The following is a 19,178-nucleotide window of genomic DNA, read 5'->3' on the forward strand; positions in this document are numbered from 1 at the left end:
ATGCTTCTCTCAGGGTCCGTATGTATCAGCGGATACAGTGCTGGGTGAAGGAGATAAGACTGATCCTTAAGTTTTTCTTTAATTTTTGTTTAATTTTAATTTCAAAATAGTTTGGTGTTGAATTTTAAGGTTGTTTGAAAGGTGGTTGATGATAACTCCTTTCAATCTTAGTACTAATCCACGGTTAGGATCGGGTGATTAGGATCAGTGTTGTACTCCTTTGTTATGCCATTAGGCATAGGTATATTGTCATGTAAGTGGATAGGACCCCATTGACAATTGCCATCAGGTTCTGTCGAGTAAGTGGATAAGACCCCATTGACAGTCCTCACAAGACCTCTCAGCCATAGGTCACACCCTCGCTGAGGCTCTTGAGGCGAAGCAGACTTCTAAGCAGTGGCTATGAAATCTTCCGCCAAAACAGGTAGGAACCAGGGTATTTTTATTTTTTATTACCTACAACGTATGTTGTTTACCTGTCTAATCAGTAATTAGCTGTCTCTTACCCTCCGCCAAAGGTGCCAATCAGCTAAGTATATATCTGACAGGGAAGTTGAATGTACAAAAATGATATTGTTATTGTACAATAAAGTTTCATACATACTTACCTGGCAGATATATACGATTAAATGGCCCACCCAGCTTCCCCTCAGGAGACAGGTGGAAGAGAAAATCTGGTTCTAGAACAGTAATGGTTCCTATTCCTGCCACCCAGCGGCAGGCCGGTAGATCACCTGACCTACCTGTAGCGTGTGCCGCGAAATTCGAATTTCTGTCGGGGACGACGGAGTCTAAAGCTAAGTATATATCTGCCAGGTAAGTATGTATGAAACTTTATTGTACAATAACAATATCATTTTTAATACTTTCAAATAATAATAATAATAACTGTAATTACAAAATTCATATTATGTGATAGTATTTAAAGAAATACAATACTAATCTATCCAGGTCACTTTTAATTAAGGTTAACTCTCTCTCTCTTTTGCCACACAAGATAATGTGTCATAGTGGTAACTCCCTCCCTCTTTTTCGCTGTAAGCGTTATAAGTATATTTTGAGAGAACAGAGAGAGATAAACACTCACTCTCTCTCTTTTAATGAGATGAAAGAATTTTTATGGTACTAGTATGTAAAATGTTTATTGATAATTTCAGTTATTAATAATAATAATAATAATAATAATAATAATAATAAAACTGTAATTACAAAATTCATAATGGTAGTATTTTAAAGATGAAAATGACCTTTCCATTTCACTTGTAAGGATGACTCCTCTTTCTTACTGTGATGAGAGAATTTTTATGGTAGATGCACGTGTTTATTTTATTTTCAAATAATAATAATAATAATAGTAGTACAATAATGCGATAACTAATTTCAAATGAAAATTCTTCCCTTCGTCTTTTTCTGTATCAATTTCCCTACCTTCTCTTAACTCCAGTGACACTCGGAGCTGGGAAAGTAACAATGCCATACAATGGTCAACGAATTTAATGGTTTTATGTACTCTCTCTCTCTCTCTCTCTCTCTCTCTCTCTCGGCTGCAAGTGTTATACGTACGTATGTAAGTATATACCTTTAAGGCTACTAATGTTTAGGATTACTTTGAAATTATATTAATACAATCTCTAAGATTAATACAGTAATATGATAATAATTTAAAGGTATTTGATGCAGGTGTTACATAAGGTATACATTTGGTGTTACTATTTTCTTCCTTCTTTTATCTCTCTCACTCTCAGCAAAAGAATTAATAGACAGACAAAAATAATTGCAGAGTCCTCTCTTTCTCTCTTCTCTGGAGAAATATATGTATTTATGGGAGGGGAAAAAAGTTGCCTACAGACGTTCATTTCAATCTATTGAAATCGTAAGGAGTTACTATCTTCTCTCGCTCTCTCATCTCTCTCTCTCTCTCTCTCTCTCTCTCTCTCTCTCTCTGCTATTGGCTGTTTATATATTTCTAATGGTAAAATGTTTAAGATGACTTTAAAATGATATTAATAATACCAATTCAATGGTATATTTAATGTAGGATAATACTTTAAGTAGACATTTGGTATTTGTGATTTCACATACAATTGTTTCCCTTGTAAAAAGAAAATGGATGTCTCAAATAGTAACAGTATGAAAGAAAACGTGCATGACTGAATACTTATGGGGGGACTGAATTATTTTCACATACGTAACTAAGTCATGCAGTACGTAATTAGTATGTATTTATGTATAACCATAAAATGTAAGATTTACTTTAAAACAGTATTAATAATATTTCAAAGATTAATATGAACCATAATAGGATATTTTATGTATATTTGATGAAGGACGGTCTTTTTAGGGATACTTTGGTGTTTGCATATTCAGGATAGGAGTTTATGAGCATTTTTAGAGGGGGGGTTCCAAACATTCGCGGATTCTAACTATTCGCGGGGGGGTCTGGTACGCATCCCCCGCGAATACGGGGGGACCACTGTAATTTTATTTCAAGTTTTAATCTGGCTGGTAATGCATTCCTCATCGTGGTATCCTTCTTAGATATGGTAGGCTCTATTAGACATAGCAGTTCCTCAAATTTCTCTTGGCTCATTCTCATATGCTTCCTATATTCTGAACGATCTTCGTTTGCTAATTCACGAACTAAAGTACTAGAGCCTCCTAATATATCCCTCCTTTGAATCCATTTTCTCACCCCCATTTAGGGCTTCTTCCTTTCCTTTTTGATGAGCAACTGTACTTCTCTAGCGAGAATGACATAAGCAGCATCAATTGCTTCATCTATGTCAGAAGACATCTTGCTTGCTACTGGCGGCAACTTTTCCCCAAAACACTGTCCTCATGCAAACGCTTACTATCCTGGAAAGTTTGCTTGCCGCTAGTTACTGGCGCCAGTGAACTATCCCTGTATAACCGGCCTTAAGGGTCTGCCTACTCCTTTCGGGGAGGAAGCAGTTGGCTCTCTCTGGCTCTCCCGCTTCTTGAGAAGTAGGAAATGAGATATTGTCCTTGGGGACCAAGGTTCATTATCCAGCCTCTACTCGAGGGACAGGGACTGTGTTCACGAACATCTCCGAATGTACAACCACCTAAGGGAGGAAGTACATCAACAGTCAAGGAAGGGGTTTCTCTCCTCACCATGACAGTGGCATGGGGTGAGAGCAGGGACTGAGCCGTGGCTTGGACCCACCTGTGAAGACCAAGCTTGGTTCTTCTAAAGGGGCCATGGTTGATGTCGCTGTTCCTCAGAGCAAAGCATCTTGAGAAACTAAGATGAGGTCCCTTATACAGCCCTCTTTGCATGAAGTTTCGGCCTCGAAGAGGGCTGGGGTGTGTTGTGAGGATGATGCCCAGTCTTGCCAGGCAGGGAGCCACCTCTTGGTTACAGCGCTGCTCCTATCAGCGCTGCTACCAGTCCTGCTACCAGCGCTGCTACAGCATGGCGAGAACGGCTGCATTCTCCTCAGGAAAGCGTCTCGTTAAAGTGATCGCACTCTTTTAGACCCACTCCCCTGTCACCTTTTGTGCAAGGGTGCGGCTCACTCCCCCCTGGCAGCAGCGCTGCTAGGAAGGGTAAGAGCATTTAATCCTCCTCTCCTATTCCTTCTACTTCCTCAGACTGCATCAGGAGGGGCGAGGCGAGTAGTAGGAATCCTTTGGAGTGCTTTCCTCGGGATTCAATGTCGGGGGGCCTATGTTCCTGCAGGGGTTTTAGGACCCCACCGGACATACCTCCGCGTCGTTGAGGAAGGACCTAAGGGGTCTGGTGAGGTTATCCCTCAGGGGAGAGTAGATCGGAAGGACTGGTCTCTCGAAAGGCTTGAAGGTCCCCCGAGATTCAGAGGACTTTTGCAGAGATCAAAGCGCTGATACATCAGTATAGTGATCTTGGGGAAATGGCCACGGCCTCCTCGATCTGAAACCTGGGCCAAAAGGTAAAGTGGAATGTTTACATCTGGTCAGTGGGGTCTACCCGCCTACCAAATGGTAGTTACTGCCTAACCACCTTGTTCAAGAATTTAACAGCCGTGTTCCAGCTTCGCCATAAAGTAATTCCTAATGTAAAGGACTTCAGGTTTGTATAGTTAGGAAAGATACAATTTACTACTTAAAAAAATTGTGATATTGGTACCTTATTATAATCTAATGTTATATGCCTTCAAAGAAACAAAGTTAGGAAACTTTTAAAATCCAGGTCTGAATTATGTATTTTCCCAGTAGGTGGGTAGTGCCATCAGCACACCTCACTTGGTGCACTGTAAGCATTACTTAAGGTTCTTTGTGTCATTCTTTTGGGCTCTAGTTGCAACCCCTTTTATTCCTTTTACTAAACCTCCATTCATATTCTCGTTATTCCATCGTACTTTCCACGCTCTCCTCATAGGTCCAGTGCTTGGTCTTTGGCCTGAAATTTTATATACCAATAATAAATTATGTATTCTTTCACTCTCTGCCAGCCATCCGAGAAAGAAATCAAGGCAGAGCCTGTATAATTATAAAAAATATTTGTAATAGAAGCAATTTGGCAGCGATGGAAAAGAGTACCTCTTATAATCAGAGCAGATTAATTCACCATGCTGTCTCCTTTGGCATTTCCAGTCTTTTAAAAGGAACTGCATCTAAGCCTTTGGTTGTAGCTACATTGTATCATAAGTGTTAGAGAAGGTCCATTACTTTGTGAAACCCTGATCATGAGTTCAGCACTCTTTTGGGAAGGGCCAGGATAATTCCTAGCCCTTTCACCCTCTTCAGTCTCTTGCCACAGAAGCAGGGAAGGGGAAGAAATGAGAGGTTGCTAAGGTGGGCAGCCCTGCCTTTTCCAGTTGCTTTGAATAGTGGGATCCCTGTCATGCCTTAGAACAGTATGGTAGTAATAGGAGCAGCAAGTAGTCTGTCCTTTGGGACAGTTACATACACCTTTGAAGGACCTTTGCTTATGTTGCTGTGTTCTTATTGTCTGCTGGTAGCAGGGTAGTGAGCCTTTTGTTAATGTTATGGGTATATGTAGTTTAATTAAGAATGATAGTGCTTGAGATATATTGTTGTATGTTTAGTTTATTTTTTACAGTTTACTGAATTTCATTTAAAATTAACTTTAATTGTTATTGTTTTAATTGATTCTAGATATGGAAATTGAAATTATACACCATATCTTTTTTCAGAGAGCTTCCAGAACAGATGACCAAGGATATTACCCACTCTCTCATGAAGATTGTGTATCCCTATGGAGATATCACAGATCCAATCACTGGCAAAAAGTGTGTCGTTGGTAACTACAGGTAGGTCTTTTTGTATTGTTCTCATAATTTAAATTCTGATGTTTGCTTCCCATTTGAGCTGTTAACATAACTAACTTCCTCCCTAGTATTACCTGCATGGGTTCATTGTTTGCACAGTAATGTTTGTTCAGGCTAGTCACTTCCTGCTTGCATCTATTACAAAGTTTATTTTTGGGTTACATTTTTCCAGCCCATTACGTGATTTTGTTTGTAGTTAGTGTTGTATGTAATTTTGTTTTTGGCATTTTGTACACATTGTCATTATGCCCAAGTGCATTTGTTGAGGCAGGGATGTTAGGACAAGCAGTGCTTTTATGTTGACCTTGGTAAGAATCCCCATTTACAGTTCCATCGTTTTAGGGGCCAAGTTTGTTTTCTTGCTCTTGTTTGCATAATAGGCAAGAATTGGCCTAAAGAACAGTGGTATAATTTTGGGCAACTTCTTACCTACCAGTAAAATTCTTCCTTTTATGGCCAGTCATTAGGTTCAGCTCATCACCTGCCAAATGCATGGGTCAAGTTGTGGATGTCTCTGGACCAGGCATCTGCTTCTTTCATATTGCTCTTGCTGTTAGTAGATCTTCACTTTGACAGTTAACCATTACTGCTTTTCTACTCCATCCATTTACGCTTCAGATGATCCCTCTCTCATGAGAGGGCCTCAGGGTGACCCCTAATGGGGATCTGTCTAGTCCAGTGGTTCTCAATCTGTGTTCTGCAGGGTTCCGTGATATAGTATATACAGTGGTCCCCCTGTATTCGCGGGGATACGTACCAAACCCCCTGCGTGAATAGTTAGAACCCTCGAATGTTAAGAAAAGCCTATTTTGTTAGTTAAAACTCAAGAAAAACCCACTAAAAATTTTCATACTTGGTTTTTTAGTAGTTTTAACACAAAAAGTGCATTTTATGATGAAATTGATTGAAAAAAAAAACAGGAATTTGTGGATATTTCTCATAGAAAAATACCGCGAATGCACGAATTTTCCGCAAATAATGCGGGGAAACGTTCCCGAGAGAAATCCGCGAATGCTTGAGTCCGCGAATCGGGAGAGAGAGAGAGAGAGAGAGAGAGAGAGAGAGAGAGAGAGAGAGAGAGAGAGAGAGAGAGAGAGAGAGAGAGAGAGAGGGAAATTTCATGAGCACTTGTTGGCAACAACACAACAGCTCCTCCCCCTCCTGTCACATAACAGTGATAGGATCTGGACAGTTGTTTAGTAACTGGAGTTAGAGAAAGAAGACTGGGATTTCCTTCATTCTTCCATAATTTTTTAATTTGTTCATGAAACTTATCCGTCAGATATATATATAGCTGTATTTTTCCGAATCCGACAGAAATTTAAACACTTACGACACACGCAGTGGGAGTCAGGTGGTTAGTACCCATTCCCACCGCTGGGAGGCGGGTATCAGGAACCATTCCCATTTTCTATTCATAATTTTTCTGTCGCCACACCTCCGTCCAGATTTTGGAAACTTACTAGCTACTTGAGTATCCCTTTTGGTTTTTTCTTTGGTATCTGAATTGCATCGGTGGCTTGGCACACGTTGACTTTGGATTGATTTGATTTTGGTATTGATTTTTCTTTGATCAAGATGTCAGGGTCTAGTTCAACTAGCGCTAGATTTTGTTCTATGTCCGAATGTAGAGGTAGGCTACTGAAAGCTTCAGTAGACCCACATTCTGTTTGTAAGGTTTGCAGGGGCAATGAATGTACGTTTGAAAGTCGTCATAAGGAGTGTGAAAGATTAACAGAGTCTGAGTGGAAGGCGTATGAAACCTATCTTAAGAAACTTGAGCGAGATAGGTTAAGGAGGTCTTCCTCCAGGAGTGTTTCAGGTAGGCAAGATTTTAATGATTCTCCTGCTAACCCTCCTTCTGTAGTTTATGCTCCTACCCCTGTAGTGTTGCCTCCGGCCCCTGAAGCAGTGTCAGTAGAAGGTAATACTTTATCGCTAATTCTTGAATCGATTCGTAACTTAGAATCAAAAGTGTTAGCTCTGGAGAGCAAAAGTGAAGAGAAGTGCAGTGAAAGTGCCCCTTGTGTAGTGGAGGGTGCGTCAGATCGGCATCATTCCGCCTCTAGACCTAGACCTCTGCTTGACTCCCAGGTTACGGGGAGAGAGCATGTCGAAGGAGGGTTACGAGGAACCCCCACCGATCTGGCGTGCCTTCGGCAGCTTCTGACGAACATACCCAGACTGCCAAGGAGCGTGCGCGTGCACGTCTTCTCAAGGAGTGCTTTACTTCTTCGGAAGCTTCCTCCCCGCGCAAGGGGTGGAGCTCTCATGCCGCATCACGTCCGCTGAAAAGGACGGCTCGTGTTCGGGACGCTTCACGTCCAAGTTGTTCTCCGGAACTTTGCTCTTCGCCTGATAGTGCGTTTTCTGCTTTTCCTCCACAGAAGAAGCGTAAGGATTCTTCGGAGGCGGAGTCTTTCGTAGATGATTCTTTCGAGCGTCGCAGTCGCTCTAAGGTGCGTGAAGTGGCGGTTCCTGGGAGTAGAAAGAAGGCGTCCCCTCGCCACTCGCCTGCTCACAGGATCAGCCCCTCCCCAGAAAAGGAGGCTTCACCTACAAGCAAGATTCTCCAGTTTCTTCAGCAGCAACTTCGAGATGTTATTTCTTCGAGAGAGACTGTTCCACGTCGCCGTAAGAAGGATGACGATTTCTTCCTGTGATGAGGTCGAGGCGTTCTCCCTCTCCCTCTCCTCGCTCTTCTCTCTCTCCGTTTGAGTATCCCTCTAGAGTTCGTTCTGCTCCCCAGCAACTCTCTAGAGGAGGTGAGAAATTCGTTTCTCGCTCTCAAGAAGCGGTTGTAACCGCTACTATGAAACATGTAGATAAGAAGCGCGTTTCTTTAGATGCCGAGCGCGCTTCTGTGAAAGTCAAGCGCGCTTCAGTGGACACCGAGCGTGATTCGGTGCAAGTTAAGCGAGCACCAGTGGACGCTCAGCGCGTTATAGTGGACGCTCGGCGCGCGCCAGTGGATGCTCAGCGCGCGCCAGTGGACGCCAGGTGTACACCTGTTGCTGTCGAGTGCGCTTCAGTCGGCGCCAGAAGATTGGCTTCGGACGCCAAGCGCGCGCCTACGGACGCCAAGCGCGCGCCTACGGACGTCAGTTTTCCACCTTCGTAAGCGCAAGTGGAAGCGGGAACTCTTCCTGTTCGCCGCTCTTTCTCTTTTGAGAAAGCTCGTGACTCTTCCTTACTTCCTCCGACTTCTCCAGTGTCTGAAGAGGAAATTAGTGACGCTTTCGTCGAAGTGGACGAAGAACAGCAGTTGGCTCCAGTCTCGACGGACTACAAGGTTTTGACTCGTCTGCTACAGTCAGTCTTTGCAGACACTTTCCAGCCTGAAGCTCCACGTACTCCTCTCTTTCAGTTTTCGTCATCCAAAGCTACTAAGATCTCGGGCTTTGTGAAAATGAAGAAGTCGCTTTCTACGAAGCAAGCTTTTCGCAAGGTCCATGATTGGATGGAAAAGAGGAAAGCTTCAGGCAAGACTTCTTTCGTTTTACCACCTTCAAGACTTTGTGGCAAAGCTGGTATGTGGTACGAGACGGGAGAAAACGTCGGAGTCAAGCTTCCAGCCTCGGCTCAAGGAGACTTTGGTAGTATTGTGGATGCCGCCAGAAGATCTTTTCTGTCTTCTTCCAAAGTCTCTTGGACGCATAGTGAGCTAGACTTTCACCTTAAAGGCCTCTTCAGGACACTAGAGGTCTTTAATTTTCTTGACTGGTGCCTAGGAGTTTTGGATGCCAGGTCCAGGAGTTCTGATTCCATCAGTCTGGGGGAGCTGTCCAGTGTATTGTCTTGCATGGACAAGGCCGTCAGGGATGGTTAGGAAGCGTACAACTACTTCGTCTTCTGGGTCCTCTGCTTTGAAGAAATCGAAGCCCTTTCGATCTGCTGCTTCCTCGAAGCCAGCCCCTCGAGGAAGAGGCTCTTTAGGAGGCAAGACCCCCGCTCCTTCTAAGAGCAAGAAGTGAGAGGGAAGTCCTTCAGCCACCGGTAGGAGCCAGACTTCTACATTTCGCGAGAGCCTGGGAAGAGAGAGGTGCCGACGCTTGGTCTCTGGACATCGTCAAGAAGGGGTACAGAATTCCTTTCCTGAAGTTACCCCCGCTGTCTTCAACACCAAAGGATTTGTCTCCTTCGTATCAGGGAGAAAAACGGAAAGTGCTTCACGATCTACTAGATCAAATGATCGAGAAGCAGGCGGTGGAACAGGTCTTCGACCGGAGTTCTCCAGGGTTTTACAACCGTCTGTTCCTAGTGCCGAAGCAGTCAGGGGGGTGGCGCCCCGTTCTGGATGTCAGCAGTCTAAATCGCTTCGTTACCAAGCAGAAGTTCAAGATGGAGACACCTCAATCCGTGCTTGCAGCCTTAAGACCGGGGGATTGGATGGTCTCATTAGACCTTCAGGATGCATACTTTCACGTCCCCCAATCCAATTCCCCGATTCAAGAAAATACCTGCGGTTATTTTGATCCTGAAAGGGAAGGTATTCCAGTTCAGGGCACTCTGCTTCGGTCTCAGCACGGCGCCGATGGTGTTCAACGTTCTTATGAAGAACGTTGCGAGGTGGCTCCATCTTGCGGAAATAAGGATCTCTCTCTACCTAGACTGGCTTATTCGAGCCTCATCGCAAGACCGGTGTCTGAAGGACCTTCACACGACTTTGTCGTTAGCGAGGTCCCTGGACTTCTGGTGAATCTCGAAAAGTCGCATCTGACTCCTTCTCAATCCTTAGTCTATCTGGGGATTCAGATGGACTCAGTGGCTTTTCGGGCATTTCCGTCCAAGGGGCGACAACTTCAATGCCTAGACAAAGTGTCAGCCTTTCTAGGGAAGGAAACATGCTCAGTGAGGGAATGGATGAGTCTGCTGGGGACCATTTCCTCACTGGAGAAGTTCGTTTCTCTGGGAAGGTTGCACCTCCGACCACTTCAGTTCTTCCTCTCAAGCAATTGGTCACGCAAACAGGATCTAGAAGAGGTCTTGTTTTTGACGGAAGAAGTGAAAAAGCACCTCAAATGGTGGTTGGTGGTTGGATCCAAAGAAGCTTGCGGAAGGACTTTCGCTCAAGCTTCGGAACCCCGACCTAGTGTTGTTCTCCGACGCGTCCTCCACGGGTTGGGGAGCAACACTAGGAGGGAGAGAAGTGTCAGGCACCTGGAGAGGGGAACAGGTGTCCTGGCACATCGATCTAAAAGAACTTTCAGCGATTTACCTTGCTCTAAGGTTCTTCCAAGAGGAAGTCTCCAACAAAGTGGTTCATAAACTCGGACAACACACAGCCCTGGCATACCTCAGGAAACAGGGGGGAACTCACTCTCCTTCTCTGTTCGCCATCGCGAAGAATATCCTGATTTGGGCGAAGTCGCAAAACGTCACGATTCTGACAAGATTCGTGTCAGGCGTGGAAAACGTGCGAGCGGACCTTCTCAGTCGGCAAGGACAGCTTCTGCCGACGGAATGGACCCTTCATCAGGAGGTATGCCAGGCGCTATGGAAGCTGTGGGGACGTCCTCATGTGGATGTTTTCGCAACTTCCCGAACGAAGAGACTTCCACTTTATTGCTCCCCAGTTCTGGACCCGGGAGCAGTGGCAGTAGACGCCCTACTGTGGAATTGGTCGGGACTAGACATTTACGCTTTTCCCCCATTCAAAATCCTCGGGGAAGTGATGAGGAAGTTCGCTGCATCAGAGGGAGCGAGGATGACCCTCATCGCCCCCTTCTGGCCAGCGGTCGACTGGTTCACGGAGGTGATGTCCTTCCTGGTAGACTTTCCAAGGACTCTGCCCCTAAGGAAAGATCTACTCAGACAGCCCCACTTCGAGAGGTACCACAAAAACCTCCCCGCTCTGAGTCTGACTGCGTTCAGACTATCAAGAAGTTGGCCAGAGCGAGGGGTTTTTCAAGACCTGTGGCAACGGCGATTGCCACCGCAAGGAGGCCCTCCTCAATCGCAGTTTACCAATCGAAGTGGGCTGTCTTTAGAAGTTGGTGCAGAAAGAAGGGCATTTACTCCACCTCAACCTCTGTGAGCCAGATAGCAGATTTCCTTCTTCACCTTAGGAAAGAAGCGAAACTAGCCGTTCCCACGATTAAAGGCTACAGAAGCGTGCTTTCTGTGGTCTTCAGGCATAGAGGACTCGACTTAGCGAATGACAGAGACATTCATGATCTCATTAGATCATTTGAGACTGTGAAAGTTCTCCAACCGAAAGTACCATCGTGGAACTTAGACGTGGTACTTAAGTTTCTCATGTCGAGTCAATTTGAACCGCTCCATTTAGCTTCGCTTAGGAATCTTACTAAGACCATTTTCCTAACCGCTCTGGCGACGGCGAAGAGGGTTAGCGAATTACAAGTCATAAGCAAGCACATTGGGTTCAAGGATCATAGTGCAGTTTGTTCCTTAAGTCCTACGTTTCTTAGCAAAGAACGAGAACCCCTTCCAACCCTTGGCCGAGGGACGTTTGAGATCAAAGGGTTTGGTCGTAGCTAGTGGGACCTTTAGCTGAGAGAGTCCTGTGTCCTGTCAGGGCTCTCAAGTTTTATTTGCAGAAAACCAGAGCATGCAGAGGCTCTTCGGAGAACTTGTGGTGCTCTGTGAAAAAACCAGATCTTCCGATGTCGAAGAACGCACTGGCGTTCTTCTTAACCCTTAAACGCCGACTGGACGTATTTTACGTCGAGATAAATTGTCTGTCGGGTGCCGACTGGACGTATTTTACGTTGACATACGAAAGTTTTTTTTAAAATTCGCGGAAAAATACTTATAGGCCTACCAGCCTAAAACTTTTGAATCACGCGCCTTGGGGGATGCTGGGAGTTCACAGATCAAGGCCTTGTTTTGTTTTGAAGCGTGACCCAGGTGCGCATGCGCGATATCCCTTCTTCTCTCTCCAGCCAGCATCAGTAGCGCACCATCCGTGAGCGATCTTTCGTGAAAAGCGTGTTTTTATGGACTTGTGCGAGACTTTGAGCATTTGTATTGCTACAGGACATTCGTAGATATGTCTCAATGACGTGTGAACCGTGAAAGGCGCGTTTTACCCGTCGGAAGGGATCGTGTAAGGCGAGTTTTGGACCTGGATGCTGGCGAGGGGCCAAGCACCCAGCATGACCCCGCGCCTCAAGGCCGTTCTGTGCGGCCACGTGTGGCTGAAAGTGTTTTTCAGGAACACATCGTATGCCTTTGGTTACCCTTTAGGAAGCATGTGGGCGTCCTTAGGGGCATTCGTAGGCATTTGGAGGCCTCCAACCAAGGGACATAGACGAATATCTTTCGGAGCTTGATCGGGAACATGTCGCAAGTCCTCATTTTGATGGCGGATGGTCATCGAGTGATGAGGACATCAGTCCCGATGAAAATGAGGATGAATATTTGCCCCCAATGTCCGTTCGAGGCTCACATCCCGAAAGTGAGCTCGAATTCAGTGGGTTCAGTGCTTACGAGGGGGAATCTGAGGAGGAGGGGGAGGGTGGGGATACGGGCTCAAGTTTTATCGCAGAGGACGATACAGAAAGTGAGGGCCTAAGTGAGGGTGATGGGCCAACGGGGGGGGGGGGGGGCGGGGGGGGGGGGGGGGGGGGGGGGGTAGTGTGCATCGTGCCCGCACCCGCGCGCGCACGTAGAAGGTCGGCTCGTCGCGCCAGCCAAGGTGAAGGTAGGTCATCGGAGAGTGACGAGGGGTGGACGGAGGACCCCACCCCTCCTAACTTGCACCCCTTCACGGCAACCCCTGGGATCACCGTACCAGTACCCCTGACTGTTTTGGGGTTCATCCAGCTTTTCCTGATGCGGGAATTGCTGGAATACCTGGTACAGAAACGACGGTGGACTACGCTCGGTACTGCCGGTATGAGCTGAGGACAACCTTGTCGTATTACTGGCGGGGTGGCGCAACCTCATTGACATGGCGCATTTTTGGGGCTCCACATTTATTTTGGTATGACACCTGCTGTCGACGTCAGGCAATATTGGAGGAGAAATTATTTTTTATGTATGCCGAATGTGCCTGGCGTTATGTCCCGTGATAATTTCCTGGCGTTGGACAGGTACTTCAACGCCTTCAACCGAAGGGCCATACCCCGGAATAACAGTGATCACCTCATTTTAGTGCGTACAGTGTTGGATTATATCCGTGAGCGGTGTAGTAATCTCGTGATTCCTGGACAAGAACCTTGTCTTTGGATGAGGGGATGATGCCTTACAAAGGACGTCTTAGTATAAAAATGTATAACCCCAAGAAGCCAAAGAAATATGGTGTGAAATTCTTTCTCATTACCGAGGTCAACACTGGATACGTTGTGGACTTTTCAGTGTATACCGGGGTCTTCTCCACACTGCGTGACACTGTATTCAACCTTGTGGGACGTTTCCGTAACCAGGGATATCACCTGTTTATGGATAATTATTATAACTCGGTATCCCTGGCCCAGGAACTGTATGAAGCAGGTGTTCACGTCAGTGGTACCCTTCAGTTGGTGCGTGGGGCCCCGAATGTCCTCAAGAGGTTCGCTAGTCATCCGCAACACCTGGCAAGAGGAGAGACAGAGTGGCGGCGGAAGGGTGCTGTCTTCGTCATCTGTTGGAAGGGGGTGTCCGACTCGTCCCCCATGATTACGACGAGTCATTGAACCCCATCCAAGAAGAGATCGTACAGTGGAAGAAGGGACACGTCAACAGGGCCGAGTTGTGTTTGAGGAGTTTCATACCGAGCGGCCTACTGTCATTGGGCACTACAACAGGCACATGGGAGGAGTTGATCTCTTTGATCAGCTCATCCAGTACTATCCCTTCGCCAGGAGAAACCAGAAGGTGGACACAGAAGCTCCTCAAATACATCCTTCAGTTGGCCCTCCAAAATGCCTACATACTGTAATGTGGGTACCGCGGTGACAATCTTCCGAGGTTGACCCACATACATTTCCTAGAGGTAGCCGGGAATGCCCTCATCAACTTCGATCCTGATGAGTGGCCTTCCATAACTGACCCCCTGCCCCGAGCTGCAGATCTGCCCCTAGAGGAAAGGGCAGATAGGAGGGCCAACTTCGCTCGACCTGCCCGCCGCCCCTGCTGACGACGCCCCTGCTGACGACGCCCCTCTTGCTGCCGGCCCCGCCATCACCGCTTCTCGTCGGGTAGTGGACCCTGCGTGTCGGCTGCAGCCAGGGGAACACATACTGGAGGCCTTAGAAGGCGAAGGGAGAAACGGTGCCGGGTGTGCCATATGAATGGCAGAAGGAGACACCCGGTTCTTCTGTCGTCTCTGCAAAGTTGCTCTTTGCAGGATAGGGAGTGTGACCGAAAGTACCACAACTAAGGTCATGTATTGGAGCGTGCCCCTAAACCGACAGCGGAGGGCGCACGGGGCCGCCGGTCCATCAGCAGTAAGGGCGCGCGTCTTCCTCCTCCACCTGTACCTCGTCATGTCGAGTGGAAAAAAAATGCAAGACTCTTCAATGGAGGAGGGAGAAAACAAGAATAGAATGAAGAGTCAGGATTACGAGTGAGTATTCTGCATTTATTTTATATTTAGTTTTATATTTATTACAATTTTTATATATCTGAATGTGTGCATGATAAAATAATAATAAGACATTTCATTGTATGCGAAAAGAGAAGTGTCACCTGCATTCCTTTTATTTATGTATTGGTACCAGAATCGAAGAATGTAATATATATATTTTACGTATAAAAAAAAAAATTAATATATATATATATATATATATATATATATATATATATATATATATATATATATATATATATATATATATATATATATATATATATATATATATATATATACATACATACATACATACATACATACATACATACAGGCAGTCCCCGGGTTACGACGGTCTCGGCTTACGACATTCCGACGCTTTTCAATTATATTCATCAGACATTATTTCCAGGGTTACGACGCCTTCAATGCTCATCTGGCAGATGAAATATGACACAAAAAAGGCAATATAATCAATATTTGAAGTTTTGTTTTTTTTTTTATGAAAAATGCCGTAAGAATGCAGTGTACATAGTTTTCAATGCACCCAAAGCATTAAAAGTAAGGTTTTCTTAGGATTTTTGACAATGTTCCGGCTTACGACGCGTCTCAAGAACGGAACCCCCGTTGTAACCTGGGGACTGCCTGTGTATATGTATATATATATACACACACACACACATACACATACCGGCTTACGACGCGTCTCAAGAACGGAACCCCCGTTGTAACCTGGGGACTGCCTGTGTTATATATATAATTGGATAATATATATAATATATATATATATACACACACATACATATATACAATATATATATATATAAATATATATATATATATATACATTAGTACCTGAGATACGAAATTAATCCATTCCGAGGCAACTTTCGTATCATGAGGTTTTCGTATCTTGGACCACATTTTACATGTAAAATGGCTAATCCGTTCCAAGCCCTCCAAAAACACCCCAGTAAATTTCATAATAAAGGTAAATTGACCTATAAACAATGAAATACTACAACAATTTGGACCAATCAATACGTAACCTAATAATAAAAATGCAAAACCTGTAAATAAAGTGTATATTAGTGTACAAGAAATATTATTACTGTAACGTAAAATGTGGAAGCTTACCTTTCGAGTGAGGCTATCTCCGAAAGTGGCGGCAGAGGAGGAGGACAAACGGCAGACACGTACACTTATATTTACGAAACACAAAAAATGTCAGAAAAACAAACTAAACTTTACAAAACACATTAACAAAACTGTAACACTTAACTTTACAAAAAAACATAAAATAAAATTTATTTTGTCTTTTTTGATTTTTACATTTCTTTTTACTTTTTTATACTTTACGCAATTTCAATTTGTTCCGATACGTAATACAAACCATCGGTCCTTTAACAATAGGAAGTAGCTAGCGGCAGCTGGAATGGTCGTAAGCTTCGAACAAAGGGAGAACGGTAGTTAACTGCTTGTCCGACAGTCGCAACAAATCACTTTTGCTTTCGGCCGCGGGTGTGAAGGACGTGTTTGTCATCGCTCTCTGCCCGCTTCATCATCGTATGCTTTGTTTATATTGTGTTTTCTACTAATGGTTTGTTTGACTTGAAAATGAAACTGTAAGTACACTGTTTTCGTTTTCATTACTTAATAATGAACCATCATGGAGCTATCGCCGTAGATGCGGCGATTTCCTCTCTTTTCTTGAATTGATACCCTTGAATTATGTCTCGGTGCCGAGGGCGGGCGCGCTCGCGCAGAGTCATGTATTTTGGGCGAAAGTGTGTAATTGAAAATGTAAGTACTCTTTTCATTATATTTTTGCCCTGTGCATTCGTTGCCGAGAGCGTGATTGCGCTCGACACGAGCCTCTTATTTTGTATGAATAGAATGCAATGAAAGTAGATTCGCAATTGCAGTAATCTTTTCATTTTCATTTATTTATTGCTTCAATTTTAATTTGGATCAATTTCCGCTCTTACCCGAGAATTGATCCTTAAGATTTATTTTCTGTGAAAGTGAAATCGCAAGTTTTATGATAGCATCATATTATTATGTATCAAGTTTCCGCTCTTACCCGGGAGTTGATCTTTTCCCCTTTAAGTTCTTTGAAGTGAATCGCAAGTGCAGTATTTTGTTTCATTTTCATATTACTTTTCAATGCTGTGCGGGGGTAGGGGAAGCGAAGGTCTGCCAGGAAGTCGTCGGAAAGCTCTCCCGTGACTCCCTTGGTATCCGATTCTTCGTCTTCTTTCCTGCCCCCCGCTCAGCTTCCTCGTTGTATTTTGTATTGGGGTCTTCCTTGCGTTCGGGGTGGGGCATGTCTTCCCCCCGTGCGTGGGAGACGACCTTGGACAGGTATAGACCACTGCGGTGGCAGGGCGTGCCTAGCATCCATGGGCTGCTGCAGCGTCTGCGCTACTAGGGCCGGTCGCCGCCGTGCCGAGTGGGGGTATGCCGCCGCCGCCTGTGTTCTTCGTGTTGCCTACCCCAGACTTCCGCTGTTCCAGCAGCTCGCCCCTGGACCGGCCGCCAGTACCCAGGTTCCCGCTGGCTGCCGATGATTCTACGAGACGATGGCTGGGCCTGCCGTACCTGCCGCTGATGTGGTTCCCGCTGCTGGCTTGGCTGTCCCTTCTGGGTCTACCGCTGCCGCTGTTCCTGCCGCTCCTGAGCTGGTTGCTGTACCTGTCGCTCCTCGTTCCTGCGCCTGTCCATGCTGGTCCTGCCCACGGTGTATCTTCCCCAGTCCCAGGTCCTTCCGGACAGGTGCAGTTGGGCCGTGTTGCTTCGGCAATAGCCCCGGCTCCGGCCTGGATGGAGGACCTGACGACTGTCCTGCGTGAGCTGATGAGGAAGAGGAAGAAGAAGAAGAGGAAGGTGTCATCTTCGTCTTCATCGTCTGCTGCTGCCTCTTCCCCTTCGACTTCTAAGGCCCATAAGCCGAAGAAGAAGAAGGCTGCCTCCCCCCCTAAGAAGTCTCTTTCGGGAACTTCTAAGGGCCCGTCGGGGGGTCCTTCTGCTCCTTTGGGAGCGGAGCCCGTCTTCCCTTCCGTAAGGAAGAGATAGACGGGGACCAGAGGAGTACCGGTTAGCACTGGTACTTCCTCGCCTGGTGCTAGCGGCGATGCCGCTACGCCAGGTTCCGGCTCGGTCTTTCGTTCGCGAGAGATCCCGAGTGTACGCTCTCCCTCAGGAGACTGTGCAGCCAAAGTTTCGGCGCCAGAGTTCGTGGCACGGAGCAGAAGGCTGGTGAGAGCCGCTCAGGTGACTCTCGCCAGGCCAGTGGCTGCTCTCGCAGCGACCAGCTATTAACCCGGGTTTCCCCCCTAAGAAGGCTCCTTCGGGAACTTCTAAGGGCTCGTTCCACTCCCGTGGGACGGGGGGGTTCTGCCGGTCCTCCTGCTCTTCAGGGAACAGGGCCCATCTCCCTTTCCGCAAGGAAGAAGAAGACGGGGACCAGAGGCGTACCGACTACCACCGGTACTTCCTCGCCTGGTGTTTGCGGTGCTGCCGCTACGCTAGGTTCCGGCTCGGTCTCTCGTTCGCGAGATGTTCCGAGTATACGATCTCCCGTGGGAGAGCGTATAGCCAAATTTTGGCGCCAGAGTTCGCTCGGCGCCAGGACCGTGACACGGAGCAGAAGCTGGTGAGAGCCGCTCATGTGACTCTCGCCAGGCCAGCGGCCGCTCTCGCAGCGACCAGCTGGTAACCCTGGTAGACGTGACTGTCTCTGACCAGCCACGGGCTGAGGCTGGGAAGAGGTTCCCCTCTCCCGATCGTTGGTGCCAGCCTCGGCTGGTACCAGCGGTATGACGTGCCGCGAGGACACGCACTGGTCTCACCGCGACAGTGGTCTCTGCAGGTCTCCTGACCGTCGCTCCCACAGGGACCGGGCGGATAGGGGGACCAGCAGCAGCTCCTCTGCACACGAGATCGGGGCCGCTGTTCTCGGTCCAGCCGTTTCCCTGGGAAACGGCTCGACTAGGCCTGCAAGTTGGCGATCGCCTGCAGCCCTCCAAGCCCGCTGGTTCTGCCAGCAAGCGAAAGAGGAGTGTCATGTCTTCCTCTCCCGTGCCTGCAACTTCCTCGGTTTGCACCAGGAAGAGCGAGGCACAGTGGGGTGATCGTGAGGGGCATGCCCCGCACGATCCCGTCACGACGCCGTAAGTACCAGGTACGATCTTCGGACCGACCAGGACGTACGCGCAAGTGGCAGGAAGAATCCGAGAGGGGTCTATCGCAGTTCCTCCTCCTTAAGGGGGAGGTTCTCTGAATGCTCTTGTTCGAGGGGCTTGACACTCCTACTCTGCAAGATGCTATGACTTCCGAGATCCAGAGGAATTTTGTCGAGGTTTGGCGCT

At 46.6% G+C, this 19,178-nt stretch overlaps 2 protein-coding genes across 2 annotated transcripts in view; both read left to right on the top strand.

Moving 5' to 3' along the window:
• LOC135215580 (small ribosomal subunit protein uS17m-like) overlaps positions 1–19,178 on the top strand; it is a 222,445-nt gene that overhangs the window by 193,318 nt on the left and 9,949 nt on the right. Inside the window, exon 3 of the mRNA XM_064250443.1 lies at positions 5,160–5,276. Within this exon, the coding sequence (XP_064106513.1) occupies positions 5,160–5,276 (117 nt within the window). The remainder of the gene's footprint in view (positions 1–5,159; positions 5,277–19,178) is intronic.
• Positions 1–19,178, top strand: part of LOC135215315 (piwi-like protein Siwi) — a 360,399-nt gene that overhangs the window by 95,768 nt on the left and 245,453 nt on the right. The gene's annotated exons all lie outside the window — the stretch shown is intronic.

Source organism: Macrobrachium nipponense, chromosome 5 (genome assembly GCF_015104395.2).
Source record: "Macrobrachium nipponense isolate FS-2020 chromosome 5, ASM1510439v2, whole genome shotgun sequence".
Classification (NCBI taxonomy): domain Eukaryota; kingdom Metazoa; phylum Arthropoda; class Malacostraca; order Decapoda; family Palaemonidae; genus Macrobrachium; species Macrobrachium nipponense.